This window comes from Pristiophorus japonicus, chromosome 15 (genome assembly GCF_044704955.1).
Source record: "Pristiophorus japonicus isolate sPriJap1 chromosome 15, sPriJap1.hap1, whole genome shotgun sequence".
Taxonomy (NCBI): domain Eukaryota; kingdom Metazoa; phylum Chordata; class Chondrichthyes; family Pristiophoridae; genus Pristiophorus; species Pristiophorus japonicus.
Window position 1 is genome coordinate 152,324,096 of NC_091991.1, and position 24,742 is coordinate 152,348,837.

The window sequence follows — 24,742 nt, forward strand, 5'->3', positions numbered from 1 at the left end:
TTAAATATGTTTCTATAATGTATTTGCTTCATGGGTTCTTTGCTTAAGAATCACACTACACATTACCAGTTCATCCACCAGGCTCACATCTGCATACCTCATCGTGGATAACCTAGACCCAACTGATTGGGGTTTAATTAAGTCTTGTGAACATCATAGAAACATAGAAACATAGAAGATAGGTGCAGGAGCAGGCCATTCAGCCCTTCTAGCCTGCACCGCCATTCAATGAGTTCATGGCTGAACATGAAACTTCAGTACCCACTTCCTGCTTTCACGCCATACCCCTTGATCCCCCGAGTAGTAAGGACTTCATCTAACTCCCTTTTGAATATATTTAGTGAATTGGCCTCAACTACTTTCTGTGGTAGAGGATTCCACAGGTTCACCACTCTCTGGGTGAAGAAGTTTCTCCTTATCTCGGTCCTAAATGGCTTACCCCTTATCCTTAGACTGTGACCCCTGGTTCTGGACTTCCCCAACATTGGGAACATTCTTCCTGCATCCAACCTGTCCAAACCCGTCAGAATTTTAAACGTTTCTATGAGGTCCCCTCTCACTCTTCTGAACTCCAGTGAATACAAGCCCAGTTGATCCAGTCTTTCTTGATATGTCAGTCCCGCCATCCCGGGAATCAGTCTGGTGAACCTTCGCTGCACTCCCTCAATAGCAAGAATGTCCTTCCTCAAGTTAGGAGACCAAAACTGTACACAATACTCCAGGTGTGGCCTCACCAAGGCCCTGTACAACTGTAGCAACACCTCCCTCCCCCTGTACTCAAATCCCCTCGCTATGAAGGCCAACATGCCATTTGCTTTCTTAACCGCCTGCTGTACCTGCATGCCAACCTTCAATGACTGATGTACCATGACACCCAGGTCTCGTTGCACCTTCCCTTTTCCTAATCTGTCACCATTCAGATAATAGTCTGTCTCTCTGTTTTTACCACCAAAGTGGATAACCTCACATTTATCCACATTATACTTCATCTGCCACGCATTTGCCCACTCACCTAACCTATCCAAGTCACTCTGTAGCCTCATAGCATCCTCCTCGCAGCTCACACTGCCACCCAACTTAGTGTCATCCGCAAATTTGGAGATACTACATTTAATCCCCTCGTCTAAATCATTAATGTACAATGTAAACAGCTGGGGCCCCAGCACAGAACCCTGCGGTACCCCACTAGTCACTGCCTGCCATTCCGAAAAGTACCCATTTACTCCTACTCTTTGCTTCCTGTCTGACAACCAGTTCTCAATCCACGTCAGCACACTACCCCCAATCCCATGTGCTTTAATTTTGCACATTAATCTCCTGTGTGGGACCTTGTCGAAAGCCTTCTGAAAGTCCAAATATACCACATGACTGGCTAAGCCACTCACAATGCAATAGCTCTACAAACTTGCGAATGTTCTCATAGGTGCCGACATTACAGTTTCAGATTTCAGTTCGGAAGCAGAGCCCCACTGTAACTGCACCCTGTCTGTAACTGCAACCTCCGCGTAGAGAAGGACCTGAGCTGCTGTGTATTTCCAACATTTTATATTTCCTTGTCACTCAGCTTTCACTGCCACTGGCTCAATCCAAGCAGCGTGTCACATTTAGGAAAATATTTATAATAAATGTTGGGTTGGTTCTCGCTGGAGCCAGACACCTCGCAGCATGCCCCATCAGTTAGACTTTCTTCTGCACCCTTCAATTCAGAGTTTTTTTGCACTGTAATTTGCTAGAAGTGCGAACTGGTAACAGCACAGCGAGGGCAACACGGCTTCTGGGACCGCACTGAACGGTGAGATCAACACTCTATCTCCTTAACCAGTGAGAATTTAGAATTGAGAAAGAAGCAGAGGAATGACTTAGAAGGAAGGTGAATTAGAGTCATTTATTACAGCACAATGACTACATAGAATCATAGAGATTTACAGCACGGAAGGAGGCCATTTCGGCGCACCGTGTCCGTGCTGGCCAACAAAGAGCTATCCAGCCTAATCCCACTTTCCAGCTCTTGGTCCATAGCCCTCTAGGTTAAGGCACTTCAAGTGCACATCCAAGTACTTTTTAAATGTGGTGAGGGTGTGATATATGTAGCACTCAAATCACTGACTCCACACAGTCTGGTGTTATAGTAACTGCTGTGACCTTGGTCCTTTATTGTGTAACTCCAGAGTGCCCTTCAGGTATGGTGGACAGCCTTTTATACTCTGTCTCCCACCACAGTGCCCCTTGTGGCGCACCATTGTAACTATACATTTAATGTACATGGACAATAGATAATACCTCACTCCCCCCCCCAGTTCCAAAAGCAAATTGCCGGTAACCTCGGCCTGGTTCGTCCTGGTTGATTTGTGACTGTGAGTCCACGACCATCCACTTCCCTCTTCCCCCCCCCCCCCCCCCATGTAGAGATTATGCTTGCGATCCGGCGCAAGTATGTGGTATTTGCAGTCCTTACATGGGTGAAACAAGTACACAAACATAATCTCCAGTAGAAAGCAGGTACACATGGACAGTACATTTGTATGCGTTGAAGAGTTATATCAAAAGGTTGCAGGTACACTGAACAGTTATTAAATCCCAGCTCCACTGGGTGAGGTGTGTTGGCGGAATACTGCCCCTTTTTGCCCGAGGTAATGGGCTGTGCTGAGACAGGGTATGGCAACTAGTGCGTTGCCTCTGTTCTCAGAAAATAGTTGCCTTTTGCAGCTTGTCTGCAGCCGCTGAACAATTGCATAAATCACATAAAATCAGAAATCGCATTAATCCATTAGTCATGTTAGTCACAGATCCATTAGCCCTTTTAAATGTGCATTCTGATATTAACTCTTTTTATCAATTATATCAATCATTTTAATCATAGTAATCATTTTAGCACCAAATATTAACTCCTGTCATAAATCACGTCATCATACAAATCACAGTAATCATTTTGACTCACTCTTGCCCTCTTTGTGGGGATCGCCAATGGTGTAAGGCTCCTTTAAGACTCCTGGGTGCATTTCCCTTTTAAGACGCCATTTTGATTTTTCCACGAGGTTTCTACTGGGCGCCGCCATTTTAGGTGCTCGGCTGGTGCCTGCCTGCCTCTCTCTGCAGAACTTTGCTGCCACGAGGCTCGCCTCCATCTTGAACTCGCTGTGCTGCTGCCTGCTCTCTCCCTCTCTCTCTCCGCAAACAGCTGCCGACCAAAGCGGCCCGGGAGAGCGCTCCGGCCACGGGCGGAGTGAAGAAGCCTCATCGCTACAGACCCGGCACCGTGGCTCTGAGGGAGATCCGCCACTACCAGAAATCCACCGAGCTGCTGCCTGCTCTCCCTCTCTCTTCTCCAGCTCGGTCGGTGCTGCTGCTGGTTCCAGCGCCTCTTTCTCACTCTCAGACTTTACAGGGGAGAGTCGATGGCCACCGCTGCCTTTGCTGCCATCCAATCCGAAGGTGGAGGCCTGCTCTGCCTGTGAACCCGGGGGACAGCAGTCTGTGGAGGAATGAAGTCTTCCCAGCTCCCACGGACCTTCCCCATCCATCTCCTGCTGAGTAGCGTCGGCCCTTCGCCTGCAATGATCCACAAAGGTAAACCGTGCGCCTCGCCACCGTGAGATACCTGCACATCCGCTCTGCCAAGACCAGGTATCAGTTCCTTGGTGTAGGTACGCAGCTTCACCGTGACCGGGACCAGCTTGGGTCGTGCAGCTGGGTTGATCCACAGTTTATCAAAAGTTTCCTGACTCATCAGCGACTGACCCGACCCCGTGTCCACTTCCATACTCACTGGGACTCCGTTAATCTTGACTTCCATAATCACTGGGACCGAATCATCGGTACACGTATACAGTCCAAACGCATCATCTTCTTCTACCTGGGGCTGGGATGCCCGTCGAGCCAAACCGCAATGCTCCTCGCTGGACAGCAGATCATCCCCCATCTCCTCAGCCACACGGTGAGTCGTGTTTCTTTTGCACATACGCTGAAGGTGGCCTTTCGTGGGGCAGGTATTGCACGTATACTCCGCAAACCCGCAGCGCCAGCATGGTGCTACTCGATTAGCCCCCCTCGGCGGACTCTGAGTTCCAGGACCCTGAGGTCTGTGCTCTCTGCCCTGGGCAGAGCCACGTTCTGCAGTTTTGTCCGTGACGGGTGCTATCCTGTGAATAGTACCTGCCAGGTTCGAGACCGTGTGGATCATCTGCTTGGTGCTGCAAGTCGAGGTCATAAATGCCCGGCTGATGTTGATGGCTTGTTGCAGGCTGACTGTAGGTTCAGTAGATAGCAGCTTGTGAAGGAGGCCCTCATGGCCAATCCCCATAACAAAGACGTCTCGCAACGCCTCGTTAAGATGTGTGCCAAAATCGCACGGCGCCGCAAGTCTCCTGATGTCCGCAGCATATTTTGTGAACAGCCTGGCCCTCAGGTCTGCAGTGGTGGTAGAATTTGTGCCTGGTTGATGCTCTCCTTCGGTTTCAGTTGGTTACGAATGAGTTCAATCAGCTCCTCATATGACTTGTCCTTGGCGCTCGCAGGTGCCAGAAAATCCCTGACGAGACGGTAAACCTCCTCGCCACAGCTGGACAGCAATATCGCCTTACGCTTCTCTATCAGTGCGTTCGTGTTCCCTGTCAGGTCGTTTGCTATAAGATAGTACTCGAGCCTTTCCGTAAAGGTATCCCAGTCATTACCCTCTCTGAAATCCTTTAGCGTGCCCAAAGTAGCCATGGTTGCATGAAGAGCTCGTCCGTGTCCTTGTCGCCAATTTGTGATGTATGTAGCACTCAAATCACTGACTCCACACAGTCTGGTGTTGTAGTAACTGCTGTGACCTTGGTCCTTTATTGTGTAACTCCAGAGTGCCCCTCAGGTGTGGTGGTCAGCCTTTTGTACTCTGTCTCGCAGGTACTTTCGGGTCTCCCACCACAGTGCCCCTTGTGGCGCACCATTGTAATTATACATTTAATGTACATGGACAATACATAACAGAGGGTTTCTGCCTCTACCACCCTTTCAGGCAGCAAGTTCCAACCCCCACCACCCTCTGGGTGACAACATTTCCCCTCAAATCCCCTCTAAACCTTCTACCAATTGCCTTAAATCTGTGCCCCCCAGTTTGTTGACACCTCTGCTAAGGGAAATCGATCCACCCTATCCACTATATCTAGGCCCTTCATAATTTTATACACCTCAATAAGGTCTCCCCTCAGCCTCCACTGTTCCAAAGAAAACAGCCTATCCAATCTTTCCTCATCGCTAAAATTCTCCAGTCTAAGCAACATCCTCTCTGTACCTTCTCTAGTGCAATCACATCTTTCCTGTAATGTGGTGACCAGAACTGCACGCAGTACCCTAACTGTGGCCTAACTAGTGTTTTATACAGTTCAAGCATAACCTCTCTTTAACATCCCCGACTTCTAAAAGCTCTACCTAAAACATGCTGCACACAAGAGAGTACCAGTACTAATACTGTGAGATGTTGCGAACAACTGATAGCATGTGTGAAACTCCATGAAGAGGAATCAGCTGACCATCTGAAAATAGGTTCAAGGCACCTTGGATCACATTGTTCTATTTAATCCAGGACTGGGTCACAGTCGGCTTGAAATCAGGCCCTCTGAGAATTAGCGTTCAAACAAAGTGTTGTGTGGCATTCCTTTGTCTGCTCTTTTAACAAAGCGCTAACCCATTTATGTTCAACCGGATCGATCCTCTGTTCAAACAAGTTTCATGCCATATTCAAAGAGCCTTATTTCAAAGCAGGAGACACATAATGAGCAAAGTGTAATCAATAGACTCAAATTGCATAATACCTCAAATTTGAAACAATATAGAAAACTAAAAATTTTTGGCTAGCCTAATATATTTGAGGCTAGAAATTCGCCAAGTAGCGTCCGATTTTGCGGCGCTACACGTGCTGTTTTGTATCAAAAATGGCATCCGCACCACATGTGTGCACTTCTGGTGCGGGTTACGCCAGACGTCATTTTGGTGAGGGTGGGAGTTAGGAGCATACACCGGCACTATGTAGAATAGACGGATTGTGACGTCGATCAGCTTACAACGCTGATTTGACGGCGGCACTGCCATTTTCGTTCTCAAATGTTGGAGCCAACATCTTACCTCGTAAAGCTGATCATGCATTCAGCGGCAGTAAGGACCCGCCCCCCAGCGATATTTAAAGGGATCAGCAACCCGCTCTCTGGTTAGTTGGTGATTAATTTCTACTGGCTCTATGTAAGTCTGTAGAAGTGTTCAGTGCTTTCCAGAGTTAATTAAAGTTGGTGAGATGACAGGGAACGGTGCTGCAAGTGGAGAAGGCCTTGATTCTGACGTCAAGGGTTCTGGTCAGACCACTTGCTCCCTGTCATGGGTGCTCTAGTTGCCATCCCCCTTGGACTGCAGCATGACGGGGAGATGGAGCAGAGGCAGCAAAGAAGAGAACAATCTGCTTGCAGAGGGAGGAGGAGGAGGAAGAGGTGGAGCAAGAGAAAGGGAGGACGAAACTGTTATATATGTAAACTTGTATTTACTCTGTACAGCCACCAGAGGGCTCATCCCCTGGAGTCCCAAGGGATCCCATAATCCCTTGGGAGCACAGGTATTTAAGGGGGCTTCACAGGTTAGAGAGACACTCTGGAGACCTGCAATAAAAGACTACGGTCACACTTTACTTTGAGCTCACAGTGTTCAGTCTGACTCTTTCCCCATACAAACAACTGGCGACGAGATACAGATAGCAAACCCAAAGATGCAGAGAACAGTGGGCATCCTGGAGAAATTCTCGGAGGGAGATGATTAGGAATCTTTTGTGGGGTGACTCGACCAAAACTTCGTGGCCAACAAGCTGGATGGGGAAGAGAGCGCTGCCAAACAAAGGGCGGTCCTCCTCACCGTCTGTGGGGCACCAACGTATGGCCTCATGAAGGATCTGCTCACTCCAGCGAAACCCACGGAGAAATCATACGGCGATTTGTGCACACTGGTCCGAGAGCATTTGAACCCAAAGGAAAGCGTTCTGATGGCGAGGCACCAGTTCTACACCTACAAAAGGTCTGAAGGCCAGGAAGTGGTGAGTTATGTTGCCGAGCTAAGACGCCTTGCAGGACATTGCGAATTTGAAGGATATTTAGAGCACATGCTCAGAGACTTTTTCATACTTGGCATTGGCCATGAAACTATACTTCGCAAACTTTTGACTGCAGAGATCCCAACCTTGAGTAAGTCCATAGCGATAGCCCAGGCATTCATTGCCACCAGTGACAATACGAAGCAAATCTCTCAGCACACAAGTGCTGCTACAAGTACTGTGAACAAAGTGATATTGTTTTCAAATCGTAACATACAGGGCAGGTCACACATACCTGCAGCTACACGTCCGCAGATGTCTGAGTCCACCATCAAGGGTGATGAATGCAAGGCCATTCACACCTTGTTGGCGCTGCGGGGGGGAACATCGTTTCCATTCATGCTGATTCAAAGAGTACGTTTGCAAGGGCTGTGGAACAATGGGACACCTCCAATGAGTGTGCAGACGAGCTGCAAAGCCTGTTACACCTGCAAACCACCATGTTGCAGAGGAGGACAGATCCATGGAGGATCACAACGAACTAGAGCCTCAGACCGAGGAGGCAGAGGTACAGGGGGTGCACACATGCACCACAAATTGTCCCCCGATAATGCAGAATGTTGAACTAAATGGACTCCCAGTGTCAATGGAACTGGACACAGGCGCGAGCCAGTCCATCATGGGTAAAAAGACTTTCGAAAGGTTGTGGTGCAACAAGGCCTCAAGGCCAGTCTTAACTCCAGTTCACACGAAACTAAGAACTTACACGAAAGAACTGATTCTTGTAATCGGCAGTGCTACTGTAAAGGTCTCCTACGATGGAGTGGTGCACAAGCTAACACTCTGGGTGGTACCGGGTGATGGTCCCACACTGCTCGGCAGGAGCTGGCTGGGAAAGATACGCTGGAACTGGGACGGCGTCCAAGTGCTATCGCCTGCTGACGACACTTCGTGTGCCCAGGTCTTAAACAAATTTCCTTCGTTGTTTGAACCAGGCATCGGGAAATTCCTAGGAGCAAAAGTGCAGATCCAGCTAATTCCGGGGGCGCGACCCATCCATCACAAGGCGAGAGCAGTACTGTGCATGATGAGAGAAAGGGGAGAGATCGAGCTAGACCGGTTGCAAAGAGAGGGCATCATTTCCCCGATCGAGTTCAATGAATGGGCAAGTCCTATTGTCTCAGTCCTCAAGGGAGACGGCACCGTCAGAATCTGTGGCGATTACAAAGTAACTATAAACCGTTTCTCCCTGCAGAACCAATACCCACTACCAAAGGCCGACGACCTCTTTGCAACGCTGGTGGGAGGCAAGACATTCACGAAGCTGGATCTGACTTCAGCCTACATGATGCAGGAACTGGAGGAATCATCGAAGTCCCTCACCTGCATCAACACGTACAAAGGTCTTTTTGTTTATAACAGATGCCCGTTTGGAATCTAATCGGCGGCGGCGATATTCCAGAGAAACATAAAAAGCTTACTAAAGTCGGTCCCACACACTGTGGTCTTCCAGGACGACATCTTGGTCACAGGTCAGAACACAGTCGAGCATCTGCAGAACCTGGAGGAGGTTCTTCGTCGACTCAACTGCGTAGGGCTCAGGTTAAAATGCTCGAAGTGCGTTTTACTGGCGCCTGAAATGGAGTTCCTGAGAAGGAGGATTGGGGCGGATGGCATCAGACCCACCAACGCGAAGACGGAGGCAATCGAGAACACACCGAGGCCACAGAACGTGACGGAGCTGCGGTCGTTTCTGGGACTCTTGAACTACTTTGGTAACTTCTTACCGGGTCTCAGCACACTGTTAGAACCTCTGCATGTCTTATTACGAAAAGGGGACAAATGGGTTTGGGGCAAAAGCCAAGAAAATGCCTTTGTAAAAGCGAGAAAATTGTTATGCTAAAACAAATTGCTTGTGTTGTATGATCCATGTAAGCGTTTGGTACTAGCATGTGATGCGTCGTCATATGGCGTCGGGTGTGTATTGCAACAAGCTAATGATTTCGGGAAACTGCAACCGGTTGCTCATGCATTCAGGACTAAAATTCGAATTGGAAACTGATCATAAGCCACTTATATCCCTGTTCTCCGAGAGTAAAGGGATAAATACCAACGCATCCAGGGATGGGCGCTCACGTTGTCCGCATACAACTACGCCATCCGCCACAGGCCAGGCACAGAAAGCTGCGCCAATGCTCTCAGTAGGCTGCCATTGCCCACCACGGGAGTGGAAATGGTGCAGCCCGCAGATCTAGCCATGGTTATGGAAGCATTTGAGGGTGAGCAATCACCCATCGCTGCCTGGCAGATCAAAACCTGGACAAGCCAGGACCGCTTATTATCTCTAGTCAAAAGCTGTGTGCTTCACTGGAGCTGGTCCAGTGTCCCAGTGGAAATGCAGGAAGAGATAAAGCCGTTCCAGCGGCGCAAAGATGAAATGTCTATACAGGCAGACTGCCTTCTGTGGGGCAATTGAGTAGTGGTCCCTAAGAAAGGCAGGGACACCTTCATCAATGACCTCCACAGTACCCGCCAGGCATCGTAATGATGAAAGCGATAGCCAGATCCCACGTGTGGTGGCCCGGTATCGATGCGGACTTCGAGTCCTGCGTTCACAGATGTAATACATGCTCGCAGTTAAGCAATGTACCAAAGGAGGCGCCGCTATTTTATGATCTTGGCCCTCCAAACCGTGGTCTAGGGTACACGTCGACTATGCAGGCCCGTTTTTGGGTAAAATGTTCCTTGTGGTTGTAGACGCGAACTCCAAGTGGATTGAATGTGAGATAATGTCGGCTAGCACGTCCGCTGCCACTACTGAAAGCCTGCGGGCCATGTTTGCCACACATGGCCTACCTGATGTCCTGGTGCAACAACAGGCCATGTTTTACCAGTGCTGAGTTCAAAGAATTCATGACCTGTAACGGGATCAAACATGTCACATCTGCCCCGTTTAAACCAGCATCCAATGGTCAGGCAGAGAGAGCAGTGCAAACCATCACGCAAGGTTTGAAGAGGGTAACTGAATGCTCACTGCAGACTCGCCTATCCCGGGTCCCGCTTAGCTACCGCACAAGACCCCACTCACTCACTGGGATCCCATCTGCTGAACTGCTCATGAAAAGAGCACTTAAGATGAGGCTCTCGTTAGTTCACCCTGATCTACATGAACAGGTAGAGAGCAGGCAGCTTCAACAAAGTGCATACCTTGATAGCGCAAATGTGTCATGTGAGATTGAAATCAATGATCCTGTATTTGTATTAGATTATGGACAGGGTCCCAAGTGGCTTCCCGGCACTGTTGTGGCCAAAGAGGGGAGCAGGGTGTTTCGGGTCAAACTTTCAAATGGACTCATTCACTTGGACCAAATCAAACTCAGATTCATTGACTATCCTGAGCAGCCCACCTTGGACCCTACCTTTTTTGATCCCCCAACACACACACCAGTGGCAACCGGCACCACGGTTGACCACGAAACAGAACCCATCATCCACAGCAGCCCAGCAGGACCCAACACACCAGGCAGCCCAGCAAGGCCAGCTGCACAGCAGCCCAGCGAGGGCCCAACAACTGATTTAACAACACCAGCTTTCACACCGAAACGATCAACCAGGGCAAGAAGGGCCCCAGATCGACTCGCAGTGTAAATAGTTACACTATTAACTTTGGGGGGGGGAATTATTGTTCTATATGTAAACTTGTATTTACTCTGTACAGCCACCAGAGGGCTCATCCCCTGGAGTCCCAAGGGATCCCATAATCCCTTGGGAGCACAGGTATTTAAGGAGGCATCACAGGTTGGAGAGGCACTCTGGAGACCTGCTATAAAAGACTAAGGTCATACTTTACTTTGAGCTCACAGTGTTCAGTCTGACTCTTTCCCCATACACAACAGAAACCAGTGCATCCCATCTCAGGCCGGGCTGTCATGCTCGTCTCATCCGATTACGGTTCCACTGAACACAACCCCAATTCCCATTCAACAATAGTCACACAACCTTTCCTCCCTCTGTTCTGGACCGTCATAGTGTCCTCTTGGCCACAATGCCACCACCACCAAACCAACTTTATATATCAATCCATCCAATATTACATTACAAAGTCAATTAATTACCCCTTTGCATTCCCTTAGTGCTATTGCCTGTGCTAGTGTTCCTACAAAGTTCTACCCCAGTGGCTGCAGCATGGCTGGTGGAGAGCTGCTGAGTTTCAGTGGAGGAGACTGCGGATGGCCTTAGAGGATGACCTCGAGCATCTCTGGACCTAGAAGGTCCAGCTTTAGACTGCACTGCATCGGCATGGGCGGCAACAGTCTGGGTTGGCTGGCTGATAGGCAACAGCAAGGGCACTGGCGGAGTGGGCAATGGTGGGAGGACGAATGCTGTCATACTGAGAGAGGACAGCAGGTTCATGCTCCACGGAGCCATTGCCACTTCCCCGGAGCAGCGCCTCTCCAATCCTAGTAATCTGTTAGAGGACAGATTGCTGGAATGCTGTGACACCCTGCAAGCCTCTTTCCACACTGGTAAACCCAGTCACAATGGCAGCAGCCTGAGCCTGCATGGCAGCAAGCTGAGCTTCTGCTGCAGCACTCAGATGTTGGGCAGCTTCTGCTTGTGCTGCAGTGGAAGCTGATCCATCACCCGTCAGACGCTGTATGATGGTTGGGTCCACAAGTGCACTATTGCAGTTACCCACCACTTCCATGCTGGAAATCATCGGCTCCAAGCTCTGTGCAAAGCCCTGTGCAAGGTTGGCGCCGGACTCCTCCGTGCTCCCTGACATTGCATTCAGACTTTCCGGCAGGCCTGCCAATGCACCAATCATTTCATTGTGGATACCCATCAGCCTTCTTCTGCAGGCTGCCCCATTGACGTCCTCATCTAAGTCCTCTGCAGCAGAACTCATGTGCGACCTCACCCTCCGGGGAGCTGGCACCTGAGATACCCTTTCCCCCTGCCCTGGTTGCAGGTCACTCATTCCCGGTGACTCACCACGTGCAGATCCCGCCTCTAACCTATCCTCTAAAGTACACGGGGTGTCAGTATCTGAGTCGGTGCCTGCGAGTGTGAAATCGAGTGACGCTGCTGTGTCTTCATCATCAGTGCCTTGGTGCTCTTCAATTTCCTGCTCCTCCACCACTGCCTGACCAGGTATCGGTTCTTAGCTACCTAAAAGGAGAAAGGCACAAGGGTAAGGTTGTGGAGAGGGGAGGCTGGAAAGCAAGAGCTGCACGCTTACACCATGTGCAGCTTGTAACTCAGAAGAGATTGTGGGATGAGGGGGAAGTGGGATGTGAGAAGGAGGATTATATAAGAGGATACCATTATCTTGTATTGTTTCAGCATTGCCGCTGGCAACAGGCTCAGTGATGGCCCTTGCAGTAATGGCCAGCACCGACTCCTACATCGGGGTAAGATAATGCAGGCGCGCCACACTGATTAGGTCCTGCTGCCTCCGTATATGAACCACCTTGCCCTGCAATAGAAAGGGAAGTGTATCAGTGAGTGTGATGCAATGTGTTTGGGTGATATTCCCGTCATGGTTGAATAGCTGGCAGTGTGTGCAAGCTGTTAGATGTGGATGTGAGCCTTTCAGCAGTGGTAAGTATGCGAGGGTGAGATGGAGCATGTGAATGTGTGATATGAGTCGTGATTGTTAGAGATTGTTGCTAAATGAGTGTTGGGGGTGTGGTGTATTGAACAGTGTGTGAGGCTAATGGTGCCAATGGTTGGATATGGCAGCTAAAGATGACCACTCATGTGAGCTCATTGAACTTCTTCCTACACTGCCTCCAGGCTCTTGGGACTGCACTGTTGGCATTGGCATCCCTAGCATTGAAGCACTGACCACACGTGATCAGCTCCGCTGGGCAGGCCACATTGTCCACATACCAGACATGAGACTCCCAAAGCAAGCACTCCACTCTGAACTCCTTCATGGCAAACGAGCCAAGGATGGACAGAGGAAACGTTACAAGGACACCCTCAAAGCCTCCCCGATAAAGTGCGGCATCCCCACCGACATCTGGGCGTCTCTGGCCAAAGACCACCCTGAGTAGAGGAAGTGCATCCAGGAGAGCGCTGAGCACCTCAAGTCTCATTGCCGAGTGCATGCAGAAAACAAGCGCAGGCAGCGGAAGGAACGCGCGGCAAACCTGCCCCACCCACCCTTACCCTCAACGACTGCCTGTCCCACCTGTGGCAGGGACTGTGGCTCTCGTATTGGACTGTTCAGCCACCAAAGAACTCACTTCAGGAGTGGAAGCAAGTCTTTCTCGATTCCGAGGGACTGCCTATGATGATATCTGCTCCAATTGCCTTTTCTGAATTTGCCTGGAGATCCTCCTGGCCCCTGTGGAAACAGGATCGGTTTCCTCCTGTTCACCACCTGCACCAAGGCCTCCAGTGCTGTGTCGGAGAACCTTGGAGCACGCTTTCTCCCCTGTTGTGACATTAGTAGTGTTTTGTCCCAGCCAGTTGAATCACATGCTGGAGGAAGAATGCATCTCTCCTTTAAGAGGTGCAGACTGCATTTAAGAAGTGCAGGCTAGCTTTAATTGGAGCTTGCCTCGTACAAACTTGGACTCCCTGTTGAGTGTGCAGCCACTCAGCAATGCGTTCAGCACTGGCCTGCACAACACAATTATGTTAATCAACAGGCAGCACAAAGTTAGCGTGCTGCCTGAATTACTTTGAACAGGCGCTAGTTGATCCTGCGTCGCGATACCTGTGCCTGATTTCGGGTGCAAACTAATTTACATAAGAACATAAGAAATAGGAGCAGGAGTAGGCCATTTGGCCCCTCGAGCCTGCTCCGCCATTCAGTAAGATCATGGCTGATCTGATCCTGGCCTCAACTCCACTTCCCTGCCCACTCCCCATAACCCTCGACTCCCTTATCATTCAAAAATCTGTCTATCTCCACCTTAAATATATTCAATGACCCAGCCTCCATAGCTCTCTGTGGTAGAGAATTCCAAAGATCCATGACCCTCTGAGAGAAGAAATTCCTCCTCATTTTTGTTTTAAATGGGTGACCCCTTATTCTGAAACTATGCCTCCGAGTTCTAGATTCCCCCATGAGGGGAAACATCCTCTCTGCATCTATCCTGTCAAGCCCCCTCATAATCTTATACGTTTCAATAAGATCACCTCACATGAGTAGGCCCAACCTGCTCAGCCATTTTTCTAGCCGACAAATCTTTAGAACTAACATCGAAATCAAAGCCTAACCTGTATTTTAGTGGCAGTTTTGTGAAATGAGCAATTTCTAAAAAGATGCTTCACTCCAGAGTATAGCCTGCAAACATCTTCATTGGAAAATGTTGCGACAAGAATAGAGAGGGAAGCACTTCAAAACTTTTTACATTGGCATCCAGAAATCATTCTACCTTTCGATCCCTGCACTGGGCTGAGTTAGTTTTTGAGATTTGGGTTTTGTTTTTTTGTTGAAGCATCTGGAAGGTAATTGTTTTTCATTTTTCGTCTTTTTGCTCTGTTAGGTCATCAAAAGAAATTTATGCTCGCTGTGAAGAAGCTGGCTGAAATCCAGCGAGCTGCCAGGTATGACTCTGGCACTCTGAAGAAGAAAGCTCCGCAGTCGTTGGAGATTGTCGCTATTGAGTCTCCTCAAGGTGAAAATGCCGAATGCCAGTCTCCCAAAATGTCCACTTTCCAAGACAGCGAGCTGAGCAACGAGCTGCAAGCCGCCATGACCAGCGCCGGTGATGCGAAGGACGGCCTTGAACAAAGGCAAGCCAACCATGTCGTGCCTGCTCCAGAAGGCACCGCGTACCAACCGCAAGGGGGAATTCAGGAAAGTGACAACGGCAGCGGCAAAGTAAAGCCAAACGGCACCGCTCAAGAAATATTGGGAGTAGGGAACCACCTGCAAAGAGCAGCTCTATCAAAAAGCCAGGAAAACCTTGAAGGCCCTAGCCACCGTTCAATCGTCACGGAGCAAGTCGGCCCCACGAGGCGGGGTCACCGACAAGGGGTTCAAAGGGCCAGTGTGCCTCCAGCACCTGGGAAGCCAAGAGGCTCCTTCTCTCATGCTCATCAAACGATGGTCTCAATGTCAACATTTACTCCACCACAGACGCCAACAAAGCCCCGACCTTCCTCTCCGCAGACCCTGAACGTTCCTCAAGCGACGGCCAAAGTGAAGCCCATCCCGCAGCTTTTGCAGACAGACCGGCCGATGTCCCCGAGGTCACTCCCGCAGTCTCCTACGCACCGAGGCTTTGCCTATGTGATCCCGCAGCCTGTGGAAGGTGAAGGGATTTTGGGGCCTGGCCATACGTCGAGTCCGCTCGCCCAGGCCGTCCCTGTTTTGCCCGTCTCCGTTCCGGTGCTCTGCCTTCCTCCGCATGGAGATGATTCCGACGAAGACCCGTCGAGGCCAAAGAAGCGCGCGCACAGCTTAAGCCGCTATGCCATGTCCGACAGCGAGCAGGACAAGGATGAGCTCGCGGTCCCCGACGTTGGTCCGTACGCTTTGATCCAGAGGCGCGTGGGAAGGAGTCACTCGGTGAGAGGCCAGTCGTCAGCCGACAAAAACGTGAACCGCAGTCAATCGTTTGCCCTCAGACCAAAGAAGAAAGGACCGCCGCCACCGCCTCCGAAGCGGTCAAGCTCGGCGATATCTAGCACCAATCTCACCGATGACTTTTCAAAAGAAAAGGAAATGGGGACCATCAAGGATTTTGATGGCAAAGGAAGGTTTAAGGAACAGAGACGAGCCAGCGACTTTGGGGGAACGGTGGAGACGGGAAGCGTGGGAAGTGTGAAGAGCATCGCTGCCATGCTGGAGATGTCGTCCATCGGTGGCGGTGCCCGGGCTCTGACTTTGCATCGATCGTTTAAGGCAGAAAGGGGTCTCGGAGGGTATTATGGTCAAATGATACAACCAGCCAACTTGGACCATTCCAGAGTGGCCACGGTGCTGGCCACAGTAAAGCGTGGGCCTCTCGACAGGTCTCGGGATGCAATCGGATTAGACGGGGAAATCATTAACAGAAGGCGGACAATTAGTGGTCCTGTCACTGACCTGATCGCGGCTGCAAGAAGGGAGAGGCCTGAAAGTGTCAAACCAATGGCAGAAACTGAGGTGGCCCTGGATAGACTTCAAGTAGATCAGACCGGATCATCCAGGAACAGCTCCGCTGAGAACTTACCGTTTGCCGAAGACGGTAATCTAACAATTAAGCAACGTCCTCGGCAGTCCAGCTCTCTGAAACCTGATAGCGTGGAATATTTACCCCATCTTCAGGGTAACTCCGAGGTCATGAGGCAGCAGTATTCTGGCTTCACAGCATTTGAACTCACTAGCACGCTGAAAAGAAGAGGGAAGCCAAGACCAACCCAGCAGCAGGAGGTCGTCGCGTTTCATTTAACGGAATCAAACACCGTGAAGCGTCGGCCAAAAGTCAGGGAGAGGGAACAGTTGGAATCTCCTCAAGAGGCCCAGCATCTTTCAGTGCTTCAGAATGGCACAGGAACCATTAAAAGAAGACCCATGTCAGACATGACTGGTGGTGAGACGTACCCAAGCTTCTTGACTGTAGGAGATATCCCCAGAAGAAACAGTGGAGAACATACCTCACATCTTTCTGATGGGGAGACAAAAAGACCCATTAAACCCCCAGTCTCCCCCAAACCTTCGCTTACACAGCCAACCGGCATAAAAAGACATGGACCGCCATCAGCCAGTGCCAAGAAGTCTCCATTGCCTGGACCTGGGAGTCCAGGTACGTTTTTCAATTTTTAAAAATTTATTTTGGCTAACCATCACTGCCCAATTTGTCTCCTACATTCCATGATCACTCCTGCAGTCTAGACGTGGAATGGAAGGCATTACATTCATCTGGGCACCATTTATAACATAAAGGGACACCTACTGTGAGGCAGGATTGAAGAAGTCGGATTATCTGATTCCTGTATGCACCCCCACCTCCAGTAGTTACCCCCTCCCCCACGATGAGTTGTATCATCTCCAAGCGGCACCTCATCGTGATTGGACTAAAAAGTGATGAAGCAGTAAGTGGTTGGCAGGTCTTTCTATCAGCCAACATTCTTGCATTGTGACGTGCAACTGAATGGATCTATATTTCTGCATCAAATTACAACACTTCCAGGTTTTTAGAGATGAGAAAATAAATGTCCTCTTTTATTTGCTGTTTTTTAATTATTTCATGGGATGTGGGCGAATCAGGCAAGGCCAGCATTTATTGCCCATCCCTAATTACACTTGCGAAGGTGCTGTTGAGTCGCCTTCTTGAACTGCTGCAGTCCGTGTGGTGAAGGTACTCCCACAGTGCTGATCCAAGATTTGGACCCAGCGATAATGAAGGAACGGCAATATATTTTCAAGTCAAGATGGGTGTGTGACTTGAAGGGGAACTTGGAGGTGGAGGTGCTGCCCTTGCCCTTCTAGGTGGTAGAGGTTGGGGGTTTGGGAGGCGAAGAAGCCTTGGCCAGTTGTTACAGAGCATCTTGTAGATGGCACACACTGCAGCCACGGTGCGCCAGTGGTGGAGGGAGTGGATGCTCGGTCCCTCGCGTCTGCTCCACCATTCAATTAGATCATGGCTGATCTGTATCTTAAGTCCCCTTATCCACCTTAGCTCCATAATCCCTTGATAACCTTACCCAATAAAAATCTATCCGTCTCAGTCATGAAAGCTCCAGTTGTCCCCAAGCATCCAAAGCCTTTTGGGGAGCGAGTTCCGGATTTCTTCTACCCTTTGTGTGAAGAAGTGCTTCCTGATTTCCCTCCTGAATGGACTAGCTCTAATTTTAAGATTCTGTCCCCTCGTTCTTGATTCTGCCACCAGTGGAAATAGTTTCTGTTAGTTATAGTTATTGTGTGTATTTTAAGACATCAGTAAGCTGATCTCACTTCTATTTTATCCCCCCATAATTATAATTATAAAGTGATCCATTGTTCTTAGTGAAAATGTTCATAACTGGACTGATGCCTTGTCTATCTTTCTCCTAGTAACACTATTGATGGGTGTTAGCATGGAGATTGTTATGCATGAAGAAAGAGTCTGACTGGATTCTGTGAGCTCAAAGTAAAGTGTGACCTTAGCCTTTTATTGCAGGTCTCCAGAGTGCCTCTCCTACCCGTGAGGCCTCCTTAAATACCTGTGCTCCCAAGGGATTATGGGACCTCTTGGGACTCCAGGGGATGAGGCCTCTGGTGGCTGTACAGGGTATATACAAGTTTACATATATAACAGAGAGGTAATATTTTAAATATTCCTGTGAAATGATATTCTCCTTCATCTGATTGAGTCAGTTTTCATTCACACATCAGAACGGCTGAATCGATACAATTCTCCAAAATGATCATCAACACCTATTAATGTCACATCATTGTTTTTATCTCCCATTCATCAATTATAAATTTTCATTTATAAATCACAAGTTTGTTAATGAGTAAAAATCGATATTTTGTTGAGTTTTTTTGGCATGCACTTAGAAAAATAGAAACATAGAAATCTATAGTGCAGAAGGAGGCTATCTCGGCCCATCATGTCCGCGCCGGCCAACAAAGAGCCACACAGCCCTCGGTCAGCAGCCCTGAAGGTTACATATAAACCTATGAACAATAAACAATGGCGGAAAGGTAAGGAGCACCCAACCCAATCCGCCGCGCTACACAACTGCGACACCCCTTACACCGCAACATTCTACACTCCACCCCAACCGGAGTCATGTGATCTCCTGGGAGAGGCAAAAACCAGATAAAAACCCAGGCCAATTAGGGAAAAAATGTCTGGGAAAATTCCTTTCTGACCCATCCAAGTGATCGAAACTAGTTCAGGAGATCATCCTGCCCGTATTCGATTCCCTGCAGTATTTAACATCGGATCTGCACCAGCCAACAAGTGATTATCCAGTCTAATCCCACTTACTAGCTCTAGATCCGTAACCCTGCAGGTTACGGCACTTTAATTGCCCAGCCAAGCACCTTTTAAATGTGGTGATGGTTTCTGAATCCACTATCCTTCCAGGCAATGAGTTCCAGACCCCCACAACTCTCTGCATGAAGAAGCCTCTCCTCAAATCCCTTCTGAACCTTCCACCAACCACTTTAAAACTATGCCTCCTCGTAATTGACCCCTCCACCAAGAGAAACAGTCCCTTGCTATTCACTATATCCAGGCCCCTCAAAATTTTGTACACCTCAATGAGGTCTCATCTCAGCCTCCTCTGTTCCAATGAGAACAAACCCAGTCTATCCAATCTGTCCTCATAGCTAAGATTCTCCATTCCAGGCAGCATCCTAGTAAATCTCCTCTGCACCCTCTCTAATGCACTTCAGCTAGAAGAACCATGTTAAGAAATGCTCACTGCTTGGATACCCAGAAGATTAGCACTAAGGTGCCATGGTTGTCCATTGACCTGTTTCAAATGGTAGAAGGGGTGGGGTTTACCCCCCTGTATTACTCTTCAACCACAACAACTTGCCTTTAAATAGTGCCTTTAATGAAATAAAACATTCCAAGGTGCTTCACAGAAGCGTTATCAACAAAATTTGACACCAATCCTTATAAAGAGATATTAGGACAGGTGACCAAAAGCTTGGTCAAAGAGATAAGTTTTAAGGAGCGTCTTAAACCATGAGAGAGGCAACTTTCTTCTACAGCACCTCCCAAAGCAGTGACTTCTACCACCTATAAGGACAAGGACAGCAGGTGCATGGGAACACCACCACCTCTAAGTTCCCCTCCAAGTCACACGCCATCCTGACTTGGAAATATATTGCCGTTCCTTCAATATCACTGGGTTAAAATCGTGGAACTCGCTCCCGAACAGCACTATGGGAGTACCTTCACTTCACAGACTGCAGCGGTTCAAGAAGGCGGCTCACCACCACCTTCTCAAGAACAATTAGGGACGGGCAATAAATGCTGACCTTGCCAATGACGCCCACATCCCAGGAATAAATAAAAAAAACTCTATTGATGACTGTTAGTGTTTCAACCCATAAGGGTAAAAATTCCAAATGGCAAAATTCACAGACAAATGCTTCACACACTCATCCTAAGTTCTTGTGTGGGTTGTTTTGAACATGTTAACTGTTCATATGTAAAACTCACCAATTACTATTTCTACTTTAGAGTTAACAGCATTGAATTTATTTAGCAATCTACAGACACCATAGCATTAACCAATTCATTTTCACAGGTTAACTCGAACAATATGCAATATTTTGGTTGTGAGATAGATTTTGTTTTTCTTCTCGTGTAATAATTACTGTCTCATCTCCAGTTTTTTGGTTGCTTTTTTCGGTTCTAAATATCCATGGCAGCATTCAAGAGACATGCAGTAATTATACGAGATTTCCCCTGTATGTCTGCAATGTGGTTCTGAGAAGTAACATTCTTCTAAAACAAATCAAAACGACTGTAATTTTAAACGGGCTAGTTCCCAGTTGTGTAGAATGTGTAATTTTAGTGCTGATTGTGTCACTGCTATACAGGAGTGCTGTAGTGTAGTGGTTATGTTACAAGACTAGTAATCTAGAGGCCTGGAACGTGAGTTCCAATCCCACCAGTTTGAGAATTTGAATTCAGTTTAAAAATCTGGAAATAAAAAGCTGCTATCAGCAAACATGACCACGAAGCTGTTGGATTATTGTAAAACCCCCAACTGGTTCACGAATGCCCTTTAGGGAAGGAAACCTGCTGTCCTTACCCAGTGGTCTGTGGCCCGTGACTCCAGTCCCACAACAAAGTGGTTGACTTTTAACTGCCCTCTGAAGTGGCCGAGCAAACAATTCAGTTCCTTCAAACTGCTACTGGTTCAAAACGATTCCCCACTACCTTCTGAGAGCAACTAGGGGCTAGGCAATAAATAACAACCTTGCTGAGACTTGAATTTTAAAAAGAGGTAGATTTTTCTGCTTGAGGATGTGTGCTTTGCCTCTTGCACATTCTGCTGCCTCGATGCATTTCACATATACAACAAATGTGGTCTCGTGGAGATTAGATCCTATAGGAAGTAGCTTGTGTGACATCTAATTTACTCTGTAAATTTAAAAGGAGAGCGCAGTTATGTTAATCTTATGCTAACATAGCTAGGGTGTAAAAGGCAGTTTGATACTTTTATGTGTGTAGGGCACTCACAAATTAATCTCAAATAATAAACAGTATATTTGCTCATTTTAGGTGATTTTTTTTTTTGTTGGAGCTTACATATGGCCACTAGGGCTTTTATAGTTAGGATCTTATGTACTGTGAGACACAATTATGAGCCTCTTGTCAAGGAAATGGGGTCAAGCTGTGAAGACAGAACAAACAGCTCCTGACAGTCTTTGTGCAGAAACAGAAATAAAAACTTGCATTGATATAGAGCCTTCCACCCTGTCAAGATATCCCAAAGCACTTTACAGCCAATGAAGTACTTTTGAAGTGTAGTCACTGTTGTAATGTAGGTAACGCAGCAGCCAATTTGCACACAGCAAGGTCCCACAATCAGCAATGATATAAGGACCAGATAATCTGTTTTAGTGCTGTTCATTGAGGGATAAATATTGGCCCGGACAACAGGAAGAATTCCCCTGCTTGTTTTCAAAATAGTGCCTTGGGATCTTTTACGTCTACCTGAGAGGGCAGACAGGGCCTCAGTTTAACATCCCATCTGAAACGTGGCAGCTCTAGACAGTGCAGCACTCCAGCGTCGGCCTAGATTTTGTGCTCAAGTCTCTGGAGTAGAACTTGAACCCACAACCTTCTGACTCAGAGACGAGAGCACTAGCCACTGAGCCAAGCCTGGCTCCTTCAGTGTTTTTTTTTAAAGAACCAGAGTGAAGGTGTGATTTTATACATTGCTAACTATTACATCACTGAAGCTCATCGGGGTAGCTTCTTCACAGCTAAATTTTATATCAATCCATCTGCATATATGTAACACAACATGTTGTGTTTTGGACCAATGACATGCCTATGCTTGAATACGGTCTGCATTCTCCAGCTTTTTATTAACATATTTCTATCCATCTTTATTTCAGAAGTAAAACGTGCCCCACCCCCTGTGTCCCCTAAACCAATCCTACCTCCCCCCCTGACTCCACCCAAACCCATCAAACCCCACATCATTCTTCAGTCTCTGAGTGCAGGTCCATCTCCTGTCCCTTCTCCCGCCAAGCAACCAACTATCAAGGCAGCAAGCACACCAGCATCCCTGTGTTCGAGCCCAGCTAAACCGATTGCCAGTGGCCAACCACAACAGGTACCGGTCAAGCCGCCGAGGTCCTCAATAGCCGGGACTTCCACAGAGATGGCCACGACTGAAGTAGCACAACTGAAGCTCGAGGAAACCAGCGCATCGCTGGCAGCAGCTTTACAGGCCGTGGAGGAGAAGATTAAACAGGATGAGGGGCACGAAGCAGAGTAAGTTCGTTGGTTTAGTACCGTCATGTGTTTGAGTGATGCACTGAGGTCGATAGGGTTTGAATCCAACCGATGGGTGAGGCAGACGTATCCTTGCTCTGCCTTTATAAGGGGCCTATGTGGAAGCCCTTTGGGCAGGATCAATAAAGATTTTAGCAGTTACAGCACTACACGGCATATTATTTAGTAAAAATTGGAACGGAACCAGCACTCTCACTTGGTGAGGCAAGTAAGGGAGGTTGGTGTAAAGGGAGAGGAGCAATGGCAGTTGCACTTTTGCAGCCTTCTGAGATTGGGGTTAGGGCACATTACATAAGAACATGAGAAATAGGAGCAGGAGTAGGCCATTTGGCCCCTTGAACCTGCTCCGCCATTCAATAAGATCATGGCTGATCTGATCTTGGCCTCAACTCCACTTCCCCGCCCGCTCCACATAACCCTTGACGCCCTGTTGTTGAAGAAGATTTACTTGGCATCCTGCTTTTGCCATGCATGATCTGCAAGTGTTTGGTGTGGACATTGGGTTCAAAAGGTGGAAAAGTGTTCCCTCCCAAACAACTGATAATTGAATCATAGAATTGGTGCGGATTTCTGGACCAGAAATTCGAGATGCTGTACTTAGTTTTAAGATATTCTTTGTGTAAAGTCCTTACTCTACAGTATGAAACCACACGAGGCACATTCTGGGAACAAGGTCACTCTCTGACCTTAACACTTTATTCACAGGACTCCAAGTGATGACCCTGCATGGGACCTCCCTTTTTATACATGTGTGATCAGGTAAGGAGTGTCTCCCACAAGTTCACACCTTGTGGTCAAGGTGTGCATCTAGGTTGAGTGTATACAGTAATACAGTGGTGTTACATTGAGGTTACATACATGACATCACCTTCCCCCCTAAAGTCTTATTGGGATCATAGGTTTAGTCTTTCAGGTGGTCTACGCTCCCTCGTGGAGCGCCGCAGTTGGGGCTCTGGTTGTTGGACACTGACGTGAGTGTCTGTCACCTGTGCTGATTCTGGCCTGTCCGGGCTGACCGCAAGGACTGTGCATTCTTCTGAATGCTCTTGTTGCTCATTCACTGGCGGTGTTGTGAGCTCCATCTCATGGTCTTCTTCAGGTTCCTCCGTGTCGATGCTGAACCTTTTTTTTACTTGGTCCAGATGCTTACGGCATATCTGACCATTGTTAAGTTTTACCACGATGACCCTATTCCCCTCTGTCAATTACAGTGCCCTCAAGCCATTTGGGCCCCATGGCGTGATTGAGGACAAATACAGGATCATTTATTTCTATACATCTCCCCCTCGAATTACGGTCATGGTACTCGTTTTGTGACTTGCGCTTACCCGCAACTATGTCGGTCAGGACTGGGTGAATGAGGGACAACCGAGTTTTGAGTGTCCGTTTCATTAGTAGCTCTGCGGGCAGGACCCTCGTGAGCGAGTACGGGCGGGATCTATAGGCCAGCAGGAGACGCGATAGGCGGCATTGTAGGGAGGGTCCTTGAATCCTGAGCATACCTTGATTAATGATTTGGACTGCCCGTTCCACCTGGCCATTGGAGGCCGGCTTGAACGGCACAGTCCTGACATGGTTGATGCCATTGCCCGACATAAACTCTCAGAATTCGTAGCTTGTGAAACATGGGCCCTTGTCACTAACCAGGATGTCCGGCAAGCCATGGGTTGCAAAGATCGCATGTAGGCTTTCCACGGTGGTGGATGATGTGCATGAATTCAGAATGATGCACTCGATCCATTTCGAGTATGCATCTACCACAATAAGGAACATATTACCCATGAATGGGCCCGTGTAGTCAACATGAATGCATGACCATGGCCTGGTGGGCCAGGGCCAAGGGCTGAGCAGGGCCTCCCTGGGGGCATTACTCAGCTGGGCACACGTCGTGCATCTGCGAACACAGTGTTCCAGGTCTGAATCAATTCCCGGCCACCAAACGTGTGACCGGGCAATGGCCTTCATCATCACAATGCCTGGGTGCTCGCTGTGGAGTTCCCAGATGAATGCCTCCCTGCCCTTCTGGGGCATAACTACCCGGCTGCCCCATAGTAGGCAGTTGGCTTGGACGGAGAGCTCATCCATCCGTATGTGAAATGGTCTGACCTCTTCAGGGCATGCTCCGTGTGCGGGCGTCCAATCCCCAGTCAGGACACATTTCTTAATCACGGATAGGAGGGGATCTTTTTTTGTCCAGATTTTGATCTGGCGGGCTGTGATAGGGGAGCCTGCGCTGTCAAAGGCATCGACAGCCATGACAATCTCG

The 24,742-nt window shown here is 48.5% G+C and overlaps 1 protein-coding gene across 1 annotated transcript in view; it reads left to right on the forward strand.

The window, feature by feature from the left end:
* The window catches only part of caskin1 (CASK interacting protein 1), a 711,174-nt gene that overhangs the window by 680,897 nt on the left and 5,535 nt on the right, over positions 1-24,742 (forward strand). Inside the window, exons 19-20 of the mRNA XM_070856774.1 lie at positions 14,554-16,800; positions 22,074-22,455. Coding sequence (XP_070712875.1) covers positions 14,554-16,800; positions 22,074-22,455 — 2,629 coding nt within the window. The remainder of the gene's footprint in view (positions 1-14,553; positions 16,801-22,073; positions 22,456-24,742) is intronic.